This window comes from Amblyraja radiata, chromosome 5 (genome assembly GCF_010909765.2).
Source record: "Amblyraja radiata isolate CabotCenter1 chromosome 5, sAmbRad1.1.pri, whole genome shotgun sequence".
NCBI classification, from domain to species: Eukaryota; Metazoa; Chordata; class Chondrichthyes; order Rajiformes; family Rajidae; genus Amblyraja; species Amblyraja radiata.
This window is the reverse complement of record NC_045960.1, coordinates 23082141-23099470: the sequence shown is the minus strand read 5'-3', so window position 1 is coordinate 23099470 and position 17330 is coordinate 23082141. Positions and strand designations below refer to the sequence as shown.

The following is a 17330-nucleotide window of genomic DNA, read 5'->3' as shown; positions in this document are numbered from 1 at the left end:
CTTGAAAAGTGAAGACGATATCTTTTTTTTGGAGGGGGGTGTTTTTTTGTTATTATTTGAGATTTCCCACACCTGCAGTTCTTTGATTTATATTCATTGATGATATTTTATCTGTGCTCATTGACTGTAACTTGCATAATGCAGTTCAGGGAGCCTGTGTTGATCCATTTTTCAATATTCCTCTCCTAATGGTATGCTGTATTCAAGGTGATACTTACATTGCTCATTGAAGGCCGGGTAGTTTTTAAATCAGTGGAGAGGAAGCTATTGGAGAGGATTTCTGGTGACATAATAGGATTTAATATCATTTGGAAAAGTTTGGGATTAATAGGGATGGTCAGCAGGGCCTTTTGAGGGGAAAGTCATGTATGATAAACTTGGATGAGTGTTTTGAGGCTGTGACAAAGATGATTGATAATAAAATGGTGTGAATTTTGGAGCACCACTCATTATGTACATGATGCCATTCACTTTTGTATTGAGATGGAATCGCAGATGGCTGTACTCATCTGGAGAGATGTTTTTCCAGGATGTTTAAGTCCTGTGGCTTAAATAATTGACGTCTGACAACCACAGCTTAATAGAAAGTCAATCTGAAATGGTAACTGCGTCTTTCCCCAAACATGCATCCTGATCCATTGAATATTTTCCACATTCTCCATTGTTATTTCATCTTCATTTAAGTGAAGATATTTCCAACCATGTCTTCAGTACTACAATGGGAATATTTTTCTATTGCCACCATCTTTCTTGTATCGAGTACTGTTGGCCATTTATAATATATAGAATTAATCAAGTTTGTCATAAATTGGTTTATGCAACAGGGAGACTCAGACAATGTTTTTTTTTTCATACACATACTTGGTCCTCCTATTTGCTCTATCATTTCCAATCACTGTTCATAGTATTTTTGGAAATACAGCTTTAATCTGATCTATTGGTTGAAGCATCACTTAGCTCTGTCTGCATTTAGTGTTTGGCACACATGTAATCTTGTGTTGTAACTGCACCAGGTTGACATAATTCTTTAAATTTACCTGCACCCATCATATCTTCTGGACTCCTTACTGGACCTGGCATGATCTCTTGGCTTGATAACAATGGGTCAAAGATAGAGATACACCAGGTCATGCGTTTACAGACTATCACATTGCAATCACATTTAAAAGATCATCATCCTGTAATTCTTACCACAGAAACAGGCTGCTCTGAGCTACATTTCCAGCATTTTCTATTTTAATTCCAGGATCTGAAAATTTGTTATTCAATTACAAACGTATGTTTCTGTCGGTGCTTTCTTTCAGGCTTCTAAACATCATCGTATTTTGTAAACCATTGTAAAATAACTGCAAGAAGTACCAAAGAGAGCAGGAAAATCTGGTGAATAATTCTTGATCTCACTGCTGTCCTAGGCAACTTATCATTGTTGATGAACTGACACCGAGAAAGGAAATGATCCAAATTAAGGTGCAGCCGGACAACAATCAACTAAAGAAACCTAATGACAAGCTAGAGTCAACTCCAAGGTAATGCTCTTTCACTTTCTTCACCTCCCTTTACTTTCTTCTTCATTCTTCAAGATGACAAATTTTTGAAAGCTTTTCAAAAATATTTAAATTAAGACGACCCAAATACAGAATTTATTATTTTTGGAGCAAGGGAAGCCTGTTCTGAACTAACTATATTTCAAAGATGTTTCCTAAACTAGAAGCTATTTCAAGGCATTCTTTATCAATGCTCCAGCCAGTGTCAGCTATTCATTCATCTGGCCCTGTCTGTCTTCACACTGAAAATCGCATGCGTATCTTAAGCAGCAGCAAAGAATTGTCCTACTCTTTGAGCCATTATTCTCAATTAAGTCAAGAACCAGTATTATCACCTCATTCATTTTTGTTCCTCACAAGGGCTAATTTCCATGATATAGGAGCATTTTGCACTTATTTATGTGATCAATTCATGACGAAATTTTGGTTTGCACGTATTTTAATGTACTTACTCCCATTTTGTGGTGGAAATCCCACTCACTGCGACATAGGATGGGTCACTCAAGGGCATGAGTCACCCTAACATAGCTGATAAATTCATGCAAGTCTAAGAGTCATACAGCATGGAAACAAGCCTTTTAGCCCAACTCATTCATGCCGACCAAGATGCTCCATCGCAGCTAGTTCCATTTGCCCAGGTTTTACCCATATCCCTCTAAAAGCTTCCTATCCATGCACCTGGCCACAATGTCTTTCAAATGTTGTAACTGTATCCACCTCTACCACTCCTGTGGCCGGTCATTCCATATGTCCACCACCTTCTGTATAAAAAACCTTTGTCTCAGGTGGCAAACTTGTCATTTTAAATCTTTTCACTCTCAACTTAAAGGTTTAGACTCCTCTACCCTTGGAAAAAGACAGTGACTGTCCACCTTATCTATCCCCGTCATGTTTTTATAAACCTCTCAAAGACTTCAGAAATTTTGGAAGGAAATTTTTGAAAGCTTTTCAAAAATATTTAAATTAAGACGAACACAAATACAGAATTGATTATTTTCGGAGCAAGGGAAGCCTGTTCTGAACTAACTATATTTCAAAGATGTTTCCAAAAGTATGGTTTGATATCGGCAAAAAAACGTATACTTAAATTCTGGAAAAACGCTCCTATCCCAACGTTTAAAATGTGGATCACAAATATGTCGGAAATATTACATCTCGAGGAAATGAGACTCGTTCTAGCAGGAAAACAAGAACATTTCTTAAGAATATGGTCACCTTATCATTGATTTGTTACAAGTATAATATGTTGCAGCATAACTCTAGAAAGTTATTGTTTTGATGGGTGTGAATCGTTATGAATTAGGCGCATTCCCTTTCTTTTTTGTTTAGCTCTACCTTCTTTGGATTTTTTACTTATTTCCTTTCCCTTCCTAAGGCCTTCATTGTGGCCTGTTTTCTTTTCTTTTTTCTTTCCTTTTTTTTCTTCACATTCTCAAGCACGCAGTTTACTTAACCATCATCATTCATTTAACGGCAATTACTGCAGACTACACTTCACTACTATCCTCATTCTTCTCTTCTTTCTCTTTCTCTCTTTTTCTATCACAGCTTAAAGTTTAAAAAAAAGAGAAGTTGTACACGAAATGTATTATGTTGCATATCATGATTAAGATGTATGTACAATGCTTTTAATTTTTTTTTTAATGTTTTTTTAAAAAATAAAAAATTTAAATAAACCTCTCTAAGATCACCCCTCAGTCTCCTACTTTCCAGGAACACAGTCCCAGCCTATCCAGTCTATTGTTATAACTCAAGCCCACCAGTCCTGGCAACATCCTTGTGAATCTTTTCTGCACCCTTTCCAGCTTAATTACATCTTTACTATGGTATTGTGACCAAAACTACAGGCAATATTCCTGATGTGGTCTCACCAAGGTCTCGTAGAGCTGTGACATGACGTTCCAGCTCGTACACAATGGCCAGTGTGATGAAGGCAAGTGCGACCTACACCTATCATTGCTTTGCCCACCTTCATCACCACTTCAGGAAACTATGTACTTGTACCCTTTGGTCTGTCTGTTCTACAATACTCCCTAGGGCCAGGCCATTCATCATGTAAATTGACAATAAAGCATGGAGCAAACCCTGTGGATCAAAATAATGTAAATAAAAGGTTCCAGTTGGGATATGAAGTTTTGACCATCAGCTCTGCCACAATTTTTATCGCTTCATAATCATTGCTGACAAATAATACAACATCTCTATATTGTGTATATAATCTCCGGCCTCTTAATGAACATGCACTTCACAGTGTCGTTGGTCTATACATGCAACAACCATTCAGTTGACAGCAAGCCATGCTGCTGCTCCCAAGAGATAAAAGCACCCCAAAGATTTTTGTAGCAGCATTTTAAAGCCATTTGGGCATTATAGCTCCAAGTAACATTGATATCCAATTTCAGGACAAAATATTGTTGCTGACCGCGAGGAAGACAATTTTAGGGTATATTGCAATTTAACTGCCGATCAACATTGCAGCATCCCAAGCAACATTCTGCACCATCTCCAGTGCAATTACATGCTGTTGCCTGGGATGCTGCAATGTTGATCAGCTGTTAAATTGAGTGGAGTAATGAAATATGAGATTTATGTATTTTGGGAGGTCCAGTGAGTGTAGGACTAATACTTGTGGGGCCCAAGGAAGTACTAAGGAACAGAGGGACCTTATCATTAGCTTGATAAGTTCTTAGAGGTAGCAGGACACATAGGTAAGATGGTGAAGAAGTTATATGTTTGCCTTCATTAATTGGAGCTTAGAATATGCGAATGGATGTCATGGTACAACTTCATAAAACTTTAGTTACAACACAGCTGTAGTATTATATTCAGTTCTGCAAGCCACACTTTAAGAAGCATCTAATTGCACTGGAGAGGGTGCAGAATGTTGCCTGGGATGCTACTTTTCAGTTTGAGGAAAGATTGGTTCTCTTGGCGGAGGGAGCATCTGATATAGGTACACAAGATTTTTAAGGACATATACAGAGTGGATGCTGAGAAACTTTTCCCCCAATGGGGATGTCTAACAGCAGATTGCATAAAAAAGGGTTAGAGAGGATCTGAGGAATTATTTTTCACCCCGTGCTTGGTTTTGTTTGAAATACATTGCTTACGCACCTAGACCGGCAGGGGACCTATGCGAGGATTTTGTTTGTTGATTTGAGCTCTGCTTTCAACACCATTGTGCCAGAGCTACTACATATCACACTTTCCAAGTTGACTGTGCCTGAACCCCTCTGTCGGTGGATCACCAGCTTCCTGACAGACAGGAAGCAGCATGTGAGGCTGGGAACGCACATCTCGGACCCGCAGACCCTCAGCATAGGAGCACCGCATGGCTGCGTACTCTCCCCTCTCCTCTACTCTCTCTACACCAATGACTGCACCTCCACTGACTCCTCTATCAAACTTCTCAAGTTTGCGGACGACACAACCCTGATTGGACTGATCCAGGATAGGGAGGAATCTGCCTACAGACAGGAAGTGACACAGCTGGCGTCCTGGTTCCATCACAACAACCTGGAGCTCAATGCTCTTAAGACAGTGGAATTGATTGTAGACTTTAGGAGAGCTCCCCCTCCCCTCACTCCACTCACCATCAACAACACCACAGTCACATCTGTGGAGTCTTTTAAGTTCCTGGGAACCATCATCTACAAGGACCTTAAATGGGGGGCTACCATCGACTCCACAGTCAAAAAGGCACATCAGAAAATGTACTTCCTGCAGCAGCTGAGGAAGCACAATCTGCCACAGGCAATGATGATCCAATTCTATACGGCCATTGTAGCGTCTGTTCTCACCTTCTCCATCGTGGTCTGGTTTGGCTCAGCCACCAAGCACGACACCTGGAGGCTCCTGCGAATCGTCCGATCAGCTGAGCAAGTTATTGGCTGCAACCTTCCCTCCATTGACGAACTGTACACTGTAAGGGCCAGGTAGTGAATCGGTAAGATCATCTCTGACCCTCTCACCCTGGCCACAAACTCTGGAAGGTGACTCCGGACTGTCACAACTGCCACAGCCAGACATACAAACAGCTTTTTTTCCACAAGTAGTAGCTCTACTCAATAACCAAAAATCTGTAGCCTCCTTTTGTTCTGGTATTTTATTTAATTCACATGTTTGATTGATAATGTTTTATTATTAATGTTTTATGTCATTCCTAACTGTCACGATATGTGATGTTGTCACATGCGGGCGGAGTACCAAAGCAAATTCCTTGTATGTGAATACTTGGCCAATAAACCTATTCATTCATTCATTGCGAAGGTGATGGAGGCAGTGCTCTCACAAATTGTCATAAGTGTCTTCATGTGCACAGACATAGACAAAGGACAAAGAATAGTACAGTACAGGAACAAACCACCATGTCTGTGCCGAACCTAATGCAAAATTTAACAATTTTCTACTGCCTGCAACTTATCCGTATTCTCCATTCCCTGCATATCTATGTGCCGATCTAAAATCCACTTAAACGCCACTATTGGATCTACTTTCACCACCACCCCTGGCATCCTGTGGACAAAAACATTCGGGTTTTCCCAAACCAGAAACCCTGGATGTCCAGCCAGGTCCGCACACTCCTCAGAGCCCGCGATGCTGCCTTCAGGTCAGGTGACAGAGCTCTGTACAGGGCTGCTCGAGCCGATCTGTAAAGTGGAATTAAAAAAGCCAAGGCGGACCATAAGAGGAGCATAGAGTCCCACTTGTCCAGCAATAATACACGGGAGGTATGGTGGGGCATACAAGACATTACAAACTACAGAGGCTGTGCCACAAAGTCAAGACCTGAGTGTGCCGCTGGCAGAAAAGCTAAATTGCTTCTTCTCCCGCTTTGAAAGATCACAACAGCAACACTCACCTGCTATAGCCCTGCTCCCACCCTCACCTGGCTCCTGTACTACTCCACTCACTGTCAGGGAGCACGATGTCAGACGGGTGCTCCTGGCAGTGAACCCCAAGAAGGCTACCGGCCCAGATGGAGTACCTGGTAAGGTGCTCAAAGCGTGTGCCCACCAGCTCACTGTCATCTTCACCAGAATTTTCAACCTCTCCCTGGACCAGGCAGTTATCCCGTCCTGCCTAAAATCAGCCACAATCGTCCCAGTGCCGAAGAAGTCTCCCATCACTAGCCTAAATGATTACCGTCCCGTGGCCCTCACTCCGGTAATCACAAAGTGCTTCAAGAGATTGGTCCTCCAGCACATCAAGGACTATCTACCACCAGACTTCGACCCCCACCAATTCGCTTATCGCCAAAATAGATCCACGGAAGACGCCATCACCGTAGCTCTCCACTCTGTGCTGAGCCATCTGGAGCAGGGGCAGAGCTACGTCCGGATGCTCTTTGTGGATTATAGCTCAGCTTTCAACACAATCATTCCGGACATTCTCATTGATAAATTGGTCACTCTCGGCCTCCCCACTCTCACATGTGCCTGGATAAAAGATTTCCTCACCAACCGGCCCCAGACTGTGAGACTCGGCCCCCACCTCTCCTCCACTCGCAGGTTGAGTACCGGCTCCCCACAGGGCTGTGTGCTAAGCCCCCTCCTATACTGTCTCTACACCTACGACTGTAGTCCGGCCCACAACAACAACCGCATCGTCAAATTTGCTGACGACACTACTGTAGTCGGACTTATTTCAAAGGGAGACGAGGCAGCCTACAGAGAGGAAGTCCTGAAGTTGACAACCTGGTGCTCAGAAAACAATCTGGCTCTGAACACCAGGAAAACAAAAGAGCTCATTGTCGACTTCAGGAGGCACAGCACCGACTTAGTCCCCCTACATATCAACGGCGAGTGTGTGGAGAGGGTCAACACCTTCCGGTTTCTCGGCGTCCTTATCTCTGCTGACATCTCCTGGACAGACAACACGACAGCGGTCATCAAGAAGGCTCAGCAGCGGCTGCACTTCCTGAGGGTTCTCAGGAAGCACAACCTGGACTCTAACCTGCTGCTGACCTTCTACCGCTCGTCCATCGAGAGCCTGCTGACATACTGCATTACAGCATGGTACGGCAGCTGCACCATGGCAGACAGGGAGAGGCTTCAGAGGGTAACTAGGACAGCACAGAAGATCATTGGTTGCCCTCTCCCCTCCCTGATGGATATTTACACCTCCCACTGCCTTAGCAGGGCAAAGAATATCATCAAGGACAGCTCCCATCCTGCGTTTGGACTGTTCGACCTGCTGCCCTCTGGAAAGCGCTATAGATGCATCAAAACTAGGACAAATAGACTCAGGAACAGTTGTTTTCCGAAAGTCATAACTACTCTTAACTCACACATGCACTGACTTCACAGCCCAACACCCGGACTTCCATCTATTCTATCCACAGAAATTTGGAACTGTAATGTGTATTGTAATTGTAATTTTAAAATATTTTTAAAATAATTTTTAATATTTTAATATAATTTTAAAAATCTGCCTAAGAATACTACCTATTCATCCTTCACCATTTTGCCTTTATAGATATGTATATAGCGCCGCAGAATTGTGCACCTATCCCCCCCCCTTGTTTTGTTTTCTGTTTCTTGTTTTTTGTACTAAATTATATGTATGCACTGAGTACGAGATGCTTTTAATCTCATTGTACATGTATAGTGACAATAAATGGCATATCTATCTATCTATATCTATCGTGTTCCAGGCACCTACCACTCACTGTATAAAAAACTTGTCCCACACATCTCCTTTAAAGGTTTCCCCTCTGACCTTAAAGCTTGCCCCTCTGACCCTCTAGCCTTTAACATTTCCACCCACGCAAAAAGGTTCTACCCTCTCTTTGTCTCTCATAATTGTCTAACTGAATGTTTTCACAATATGTCAAGGATCGCAGCACCCCAGGATTACAACATGGATGCAAGTGTACCGGTTCCAACGAGCAGCACGCAAAAACACATGACACCAGAAGATTATGTAAAGTTCAAAAGGTTAGTTCAGAATGAAATTGGTGAACGTTGTGGGGATTTTGTGTTTAGGAACAACAGAGCACATGGCGGCAGCTTAATGTAGCTACATACCTTGCTGCCAGCTCAGAGTCTAACGCAACATTTGAAGGTTGGCCAGCTGATTAGGCAAACCAGGTCTGCAGAGTGTTGCGAAGTTCACATTTAGCCTTCAATATGATCATTACCACGACAAACATCACATAGCATCATTTTCAGGAACTTTACAAAATCAGCAAAAATGTGGCAAATATTAGATTATTTCTTCCTTTTCTGCCTTGATTCTACTCCTTGTGTCCTTCTCTGTCTTCCTGCTCAACTTCCTTTCTTAACAGTAAGTTCTAGTTTGAACCCTTATGGATAACCCCAGCAGGCACTCTCTAAGGATATTCGCCCCAGTCCTGCCCAGGTGTAACCCATCCAGTCTGTACTGGTCCATTTGTTCCCAATCTTCTGCTGAATCAGTCCAGTGTGTCACAGCTCTGATTTACTTCCATCCTCGCCCCCATCCCCTCTCTCTGCACTATTTTTCAAATAACATATTTATCCAATATACCAATGAGTTCTTCCTTTCAGTTAATCTTTTAACTCCCTACTTTCAGATTGTAGGACTTCATTACTTTTTTGAGCCAATATTTCTGATAATGATATGTACAGTGACTTATAACTGTTCACCCTTCCCTTCCATTATGTCCTGCAGCAACTCAAGCAATCCCTCATATCAAGGAGGCAGTATGCCAACCTGGAGTCTCAATTGTGACTGTAGAAACGCCAAACCATTTATAATGAAATCTCTAATCACTAACACCTTCCCACACATTTTCCTTACCCCCTATACAACAAATGGTGCCATGAACAATTTTGCTGCTGCTGCCACCTTTCTCAAAGAAGACATCTCCCCTAGTAGTATCCAAAGAGGTATATCCATTGGAAAGGGGAATGGCTACAGATTCATGCAACATCTGCATTCCTCTATACTGCCTGGCAGTTATCCATTGCCTTTCTACATAACTGAATGGGTCATCCTCATACATCTCTGCTTCACAGTGAATCCACCTGCAGCTCCAGCTCCAGGTCCGTATTGTGATTAGCTAGGCACACTTCTTGCATACAGTGATGCTGGCGTTTTCCCCAAGTTGTCACATTGTGCAGCAGGAACAATCCACAGGTCTGAGCTCAACTTCCATGAATTAACTTTAAATTACTCTGAATTAAGTTAAATGTAACTACTGTAAACACACTGGGGCTTATCCATTGAGTTTCTGCTGACCGTCAAACACTTGTTTACACTTATTGTACACTAATTCAATTTTATTCTCCCCACAATACTACCAACTCCTCCAGATCTATCACTCCCTAGAGGGCGGGGTCAATTTATAATGCCCAATCAACCAACCAAGCCTGTGGGGTGCGAGAGGAAACTAGAGCAGCTAAAACCCACTTGGTCACAGGGAAAACGTGCAAACTCCACACCAATACCAGGGCCATCAAGATTGAATCCAAGTCACTGGAGCTGTTAGCCAGCAGCGTCATTAGCTGCACTACAATGCTATGTCATGAGAGATTTCAAAATATTAAAAGTGCTTGCAAATGTCATTCACTGTTGTTGAAATGCATATGTTATGAATGTTCTTATATTCATTTTCTTTGCCAGAAAGTTAAAAGGGAAGCTTCCATCAGTGGCATCTCCTGTACAGGACGTCTTTTGGCCTGGTCGCATGCTGGAAAAGGTGCGCATGTACCTCCCAAATGCTAAGCTACAGCATGAGGAAGTGTTGTTCAGTAAAATCCAGAAAGGTACGACTTTCAGCTCCAACATCTATCACAATGAGAAGACTTGGCCCATTAGTGACCAGGGATATCTTATGTATGGAGATATTGAAAGGAAGAAGCGTTACATGCTTTGATCAACCTGCCCAGGGTAGATTGGGCTGTTCATACAGCTTGACCCTTGTGACTGCGAAGCTCTCAGAAACTTGTCTAATCCTTCCTTTGAAAAATGGAAAACAACATGGACTTCTGCGAAAAGACAGTGTGCAGGAATCTGATCAACTTAGGATCAGCATTAAATAAGAGATCAAGATTCCACACAAATCCTTCTACCTTCATAACTTAGCAGCTTAAAAACATTCTTCTCAAATTTCTGTGCTCAGTAAGAGTGATTCAACATCACGTTAATTCAATTTTAATTAATTAAACACAATATTTTACTTATTTCCCATCTTTTATTTATTTCATTCATCTCAGGCAGGTAAAACTAACACTCTGCACAGAACTAGGACTCTGGGATCTACATAAAACTCCCTAGTTATGTGTACATATAAGTGGGCATTCAGGATTAATTTAATATATTAAGATTTTAACTTGTTTTTACGTCTTCTGTCTTCATGGTTCTTACTGCAATTAGGAATAGTAAACTGCTTCAAATATTCATCCTCAGAAGGTTTTAGGAAAAGTGCGGCACGGTGGTGCAGCGGTAAAGTTGCTGCCTTACAGCGCCAGAGGCCTCAGTTCGATCCTGACTACAGGTGCTATCTGTGTGTAGTTTGTACGTTCTCACTGTGACCGCGTTGGTTTTCTCTGGGAGCTCCAGTTTCCTCCCACAGTCCAAAGATGTGCAGATTTGTAGGTTAATTGGTTTTGGTAAAATTGTAAATTGTTCCGAGTGTGTGGGATAGTGTATGGGGATCGCTGGTCGGCATGGATTCGGTGGGCCAAAGGGCCTGTTTTCGTGCTGTGTCTCTAAAGTAAAGTCTAAAGTCTCTCTCTGCAGGTGCTGCCGGACCTGCTGAGTATTCCCAGCATTTTCATCAGGTCATATGTTATGGAATCATGCAGCACAGAAGCAGTCCATTTGACCCACCATGTCCATGCTGTATATCAAGTATCCATCTGTACAAAACCCACTTACCAGCATTTTGTCTGTGACCTTCTATGCCTAAGTGATTGAAGTGATCATCCAGATATATATTAAATGTTGTAAGAGTACCTGCCTCCAGGTCCTTTTAGATGACAACTAACCTCTGGGTAAGAAGAGGATTACATCGGACCCTCTTATTCCCAACTTTAAACATATAGCAACCAAAATGCAGAAACAAAGAACTGCAGATGCTGGTTAATACACAAAAGGACATAAGGTGCTGGAATAACTCAACAGGTCAGGGAGCATCTCTGGAGAACATGGATAAATGACATTTGTCCTTGTTTAAACATATAACCCTCGGCTTGTAGATACATTTGTTATGAAGAAAAGTTTCTCACTGTTCACCTGATCTGGTATCTGGACGGGGCGTCGAAGGACGAGAAGCCAAAGCGAAGAAGTGGAAGCCAAGATACCGAACGGAAACGACACCGAAAACCGCATGCGTATTTGGCTTTTCGGTGTCGCATCCATTAGGTTATTTGGCTTTTCGGCTTCGCGTCCGTTAGGTTATTTGGCTTTTTGCGTCGTTTCCGTTCGGTATCTTGGCTTCCACCTGTCCATGCAGTCATCTTTAGAGATCTATGGACTTGTAGACAGACCATCATCTTTAATATTCACGAGGTGGCGCCAGCAATGACTGCCTCGCCAACAGTCTGTCTGTCCCTTCCTTCTTTGTGTTTTAATAGTATGTGTTAAATGTATGTTTTGAGTGTTCTTTAGCTTGTTTTATGTGGAGGGGTTGGGGGTTGGGGGTCGAGGGAAACTTTTTCTTGTCTCTTACCTCGACAGTGATGCAATTTTTTTCCGTATCGTATCACTGACCGTACTGCACTTAAAATCGAGGAGTTGGCGGCCTTTGCTGGAGTCCAACTTTTGAGAGCTCCACCGCGGGGAGCCCACGGGACTTTAACATCGCGGAGCCCGCGATCCCTTTGCCAGGGATCGACCTCGGAGCTCCATCCGTAGGTGCTTGCAGACTTAACATCACAGAGCCCGCTGTCTCTGGTCAGAGACCGACTTTGTGAACTTGAAGCCGCAGGAGCTTCGATCGTCCTGACGCGGGAGCTTCAATCGCCCCGATGGATGGTTCGACAGCCCCGACCGCGGGAGAATAAAGAGGAAGAAGGTTGGACTTTTTTGCCTTCCATCATAGTGAGGCATGTGGGAAATCCGCTGTGGTGGAAGTTTATGTTAACTTTTATGTAATTGGGTGTCTTGTTGATTTTTTTTGTTTGGCTTTATGGTAATTTGCATATCACTGTACCTTAATTGGTACATGTGACAATAAAAGACCTTTGAAAACTTTGAAAACCTGGAGCTCTACAGATTATTTATGCCATTTCATGTCACACAAGATGAAATAAAAATAACTTCTACATGTTGAAAACAAAACTGGATATTATTTTAAAAATTGTCCTGCCTTTATTTAGATCATAGACATTGTGACTCTTGCGTAGTAATTGGTATTAGTTTATTAGTCACTTGTGTCATGGTACACGTAACAATAATAAACGATGATTACTCATATATTCACCCTCTAAGTTCCCGATTAATATTATGTGCTATATTATCATTAACATTTAGGTGACAAGATACAACCTGCACCAATCTTTTCTGCCCCTTGCTGTTTCTTAATTCCATCAAAGCTGATTTTCTGATCTGACATCCTTTTTTAGTTATCCATTCTTGAATGTCATTGGATGGCTTATCACTGTCTTAATTTTTTTTTAGATGTTACATGGTATTATACTTTCAAGTGGAACGACTAAGTTACAGGGAGCACGAGAAACACGGGGATGGTCAAATTAAAATGAACTGATGCCAGGGAATTGTTAGGGAGCGTGGCAAACAGCACCTGTGGTTAAATAGTTAGCAGTTTATTGGGTTTTACTGTGATACCACAACCTATTTAAAATGCCACCCATTTTTTCACGGAATCCAGTAAATTAAAAGGAAGCACGTGATCAGTTTAAATTCAGCCCAGCAATTGGGGCCATGTTGAGTTAGAATCTATTGTATGAGCCTTTTGTCAGGCCCCACTGAGTTGCAAGGAAAGGATGATCCTGTTGAGTTGGAAAGGAGCACAGGAATTAGGGGATCATTGAATGTGAGCCTAGGAAACAGAGCTTTGGTGGATTAGAAGCAGGTGTGGAAACCAGGATTCCAGTAAATTGGAATAGTGTGAGAACGTGGGAGCAGAGAGTTCTATCACATTCATTTTTATACATGCTGGGGACTTGGCAAATACAATTTACCAATCTGCATTTTATCATCCATAACCCAATTCATAACCTCACCTCATTGGGGCTTCATAGATAATAAGTAAATACATATTTGAAAGATCAGCCTATGCAGCAATGTTACTGAGGGAAAATAAGGCCTGGTGAAGATAAGTTACGATTATTTTGAATGGTTGGATACATTTGAGGGGGCTAAGTTACTGACTCCTTTCACTTGTGGCAACACAAGTAGATAGAAAGGTATTTGACATTCTTGCCTTCATTGGACAGGACATTGAGAATAAAAGTCAGGTTCTAGTCGTCCATTACAGAAAAGATGTGGAGCCTTTAGAGAGGATGCAAAAGAGGTAATGCTGCCTAGATAAGAAGGTTTTAACTATAAGGAGAGGTTGGACAAAGTTGGATTGTTTTCTTTGGACCTAATAAAAGTATATAAAATTATGAAGGCTTAGATAGGGTAGACAGTCAGAATGTTTTCTTCCTGGTTGGAAATGCAAAAACTAGAGGGCATAACTCTAAGATGAGAGGGGCAAAGTTTATATGCAGTGCAAAATCTTTTGCACAGAGGGTTGTGGGTGCATGGAATGCACTGCCAGGGGTGGTGGTGGTGGAGGCAGATATGATAATGAAGTTTGAGACTTGTGGATAGACATGGAAATGCAGGGAATGGAGGCATATGGATCAGCAGATAAGAATTTGTCTTGGCATCATGTTCAGCACAGACATTGTGGGCAGAAGGGCCTGCTCACATACACATACTATGTAGAGAGAATGGTAGGTGACCAGAATGAGTCCAACATGATAGTGGCATTTGTGACTTTTAGATAAGCTCATACATATGCAGAGAATGGAGGGGTTTAGATCACTTGCAGGCAGAGATGATGAATTTAGCATTATGTTCTGCATAGGCATTGTGGGCCTTGTTCCTGTGCAGTACTCTTCTCCGATCCATCTACGTCGTCATCTATTGTGGCGTAGATTTTTTTGTGTTCAGTACAGGGGAGCACGTGATTTGTTGTTTCTTCTCATCTCTTAATTAAATGGGGACCGTTTTATTTCCCGCCTGGGGCCAATGGGTCATGGACAGGCCTCATTAAGTACTGGCCTAAGCACCTGTCACCTTTGTTACAGTGATAACAGCCAGCTCTGGTAGCTGGTGTTAAAATGATTCTAAAATGAGCCAACAACTTGAATCACCAGACTGTTTTAAGAATTGCAAATGCTGGAAAAATCGAAGACAAAAATGCTGGAGAAACTCAGTGGGTGAGGCAGCATCTATGGAGAGAAGGAATAGGCGACATTTCAGGTCGAGGCCCTTCTTCAGACTGATGTCAGGGGCGGGGGGGGGAAAGAAAGTAGGTGGAGACAGTAGGACTTGTGGGAGAACTGGGAAGGAGAGGGGAAGGAGGGAGAAAGCAAGGGCTATCTAAAATTAGAGAAGTCAATGTTCATACCGCTGGGATGTAAACTACCCAAGCGAAATATGAGGTGCTGTTTCTCCAATTTGCGCTGGCCTCATTCTGGCAATGGAGGAGGCCCAGGACGCAAAGGTCAGGTTGGTTAAGACGGAATGAGCGGAGGTGTTCAGCGAAGCGATTGCCGAGCCTGCGCTTGGTCTCGCCGATGTAGAGAAGTTGACACCTGGAACAGCGGATGCAGTAGATGAGGTTGGAGGAGGTGCAGGTGAACGTCTACCTCACCTGGAAAGACTTATTTGGTCCTTGGATGGAGGCGAGGGGGGATATAAAGGGACAAGTGTTGCATTTCTGGGAAAGTACCCAGGGAGGGGGTGGTTTGGGTGGGAAGGGACTAATTGACCAGGTAGTTACGGAAGGAACGGTCTGTGCAGAAAGGGGACGAGATGGGAAGATGTGGCCAGTAGTGAGATCCCTTTGGAGGTGGCGAAAATGGAGGATTATATGTTGTATGCAACGGATGATGGGGTGGAAGTTGAGGACATGGGGGGCTCTGTCCTTCTTACAAATAGGGGAAGGGGGAGTAAGAGCGGAGCTGCAGGATATAGAGGAGACCCTGGTGAGAGCCTCATCTATAATGGAAAAGGGGAACCCCCGTTCCCTAAAGAATGAAGACATCTCCGATGCCCTAGTATGGAACACCTCATCCTGGGCGCAGACGGAGGAATTGGGAGTAAGGGATAGAGTCTTTACTAAGAAGCAGGGCGCCCTGTTTCTCAGGATGCTGGATTACAATAGTAGATGGAATGTCAAGCTGGGTAGACCACCCTCACCCCCTATCACTAGTAGCGTAGAAATGTGGCAGTAAATGGGGGCTTATGATTGGCTCGGAGAGGGGGCAGTGGAACGGTCTGCTTGAAAGACGAGATAGAATAATGTTGAGATGCCCTTGTATGTTTGACGTATTAACCATCTGTTGTTGAATACGATTAACATAAATAAAAAGTATATTATGACTAATGCAATTATTAATACCCATGTAGTAGATGGTAGTTATAGGAAAACATATAGTTAAGGACGAATATATTTTCGTAAAGTTACAGCTAACAAAAAATAAAAGTTGTTTACTGTACAGTTGAACTGTCGGCTAATTCTGCTGTGAAGTGATAGAAGTGGTGAGCAGTTAACTGCCGCCATCTCTCCATGATTAGCATTCATAGCAAAAGGATTTGAGTATAAGAGCAGGAAGGTTCTACTGCAGTTGTACAGGGTCTTGGTGAGACACCTGGAGTATTGCGTACAGTTTTGGTCTCCTAATCTGAGGAAAGATATTCTTGCCATAGAGAAGGTTCACCAGACTGATTCCTGGGATGGCAGGACTTTCATATGAAGAAAGACTGGATAGGCTTGGCTTGTACTCCCTAGAATTTAGAAGATTGAGGGGGGATCTTATAGAAACTTACAAAATTCTTAAAGGGTTGGACAGGCTAGATGCAGGTAGATTATTCCCAATGTTGGGGAAGTCCAGAACAAGGGGTCACAGTTTAAGGATAAGGGGGAAGTCTTTTAGGACCGAGATGAGAAAATCATTTTTTACACAGAGTGGTGAATATCTGGAATTTTCTCCCACAGATGGTAGTTGAGGCCAGTTCATTGGCTATATTTAAGAGGGAGTTAGATGTGGCCCTTGTGGCTAAAGGGATCTGGGGGTATGGAGAGAAGGCAGGTACAGGATACTGAGTTAGATGATCAGCCATGATCATATTGAATGGCGGTGCAGGCTCGAGGGGCCGAATGGCCTACTCCTGCACCTATTTTCTATGTTTCTATGATATCATGCAATAAAGTCTTTTGAAGCAAACCTCAAAGTCTCCGCTTTTCCTTTTCCTTTTATTTCCCTCTAAGTTATTTTCTTCCATGGAGTGGCATTGGTCCTGTGAAACGCAAACAGTCCTACCTCAGATGATAACATTATTGCTCCCATTTGACCCAGTCTAACAGAAAACAGTGCATTTGCTCAAATACCAGCATGAAGCCACCAATTTCACTGCAATCACTGTAAAACCATTGGAGTGCATTGGTTCATGGAATATATTTCATTTGATAATGTATACAGTGCACTCCATAATGTTCGGGACAAAGACCCATCGTTTACTTACTTGCCTCTGTACTCCACAATTTGAGATTTGTAATAGGAAAAAAAAAATCACATGTGGTTAAAGTGCAGTCAGATTTTAATAAAGGCCATTTTTATA

General features: G+C 42.6%; 1 protein-coding gene across 2 annotated transcripts in view; it reads left to right on the top strand.

Annotated features, from left to right (window-relative positions):
* Positions 1-10712, top strand: part of efcab12 (EF-hand calcium binding domain 12) — a 60477-nt gene extending 49765 nt beyond the window's left edge. For both annotated transcript variants that reach the window (XM_033020772.1, XM_033020771.1), the window contains exons 10-12: positions 1413-1526; positions 8381-8482; positions 10152-10712. In XM_033020772.1, the coding sequence (XP_032876663.1) occupies positions 1413-1526; positions 8381-8482; positions 10152-10404 (469 nt within the window). In that variant the 3' untranslated portion in view covers positions 10405-10712. The remainder of the gene's footprint in view (positions 1-1412; positions 1527-8380; positions 8483-10151) is intronic.
* Positions 10713-17330: the final 6618 nt, after the last annotated feature.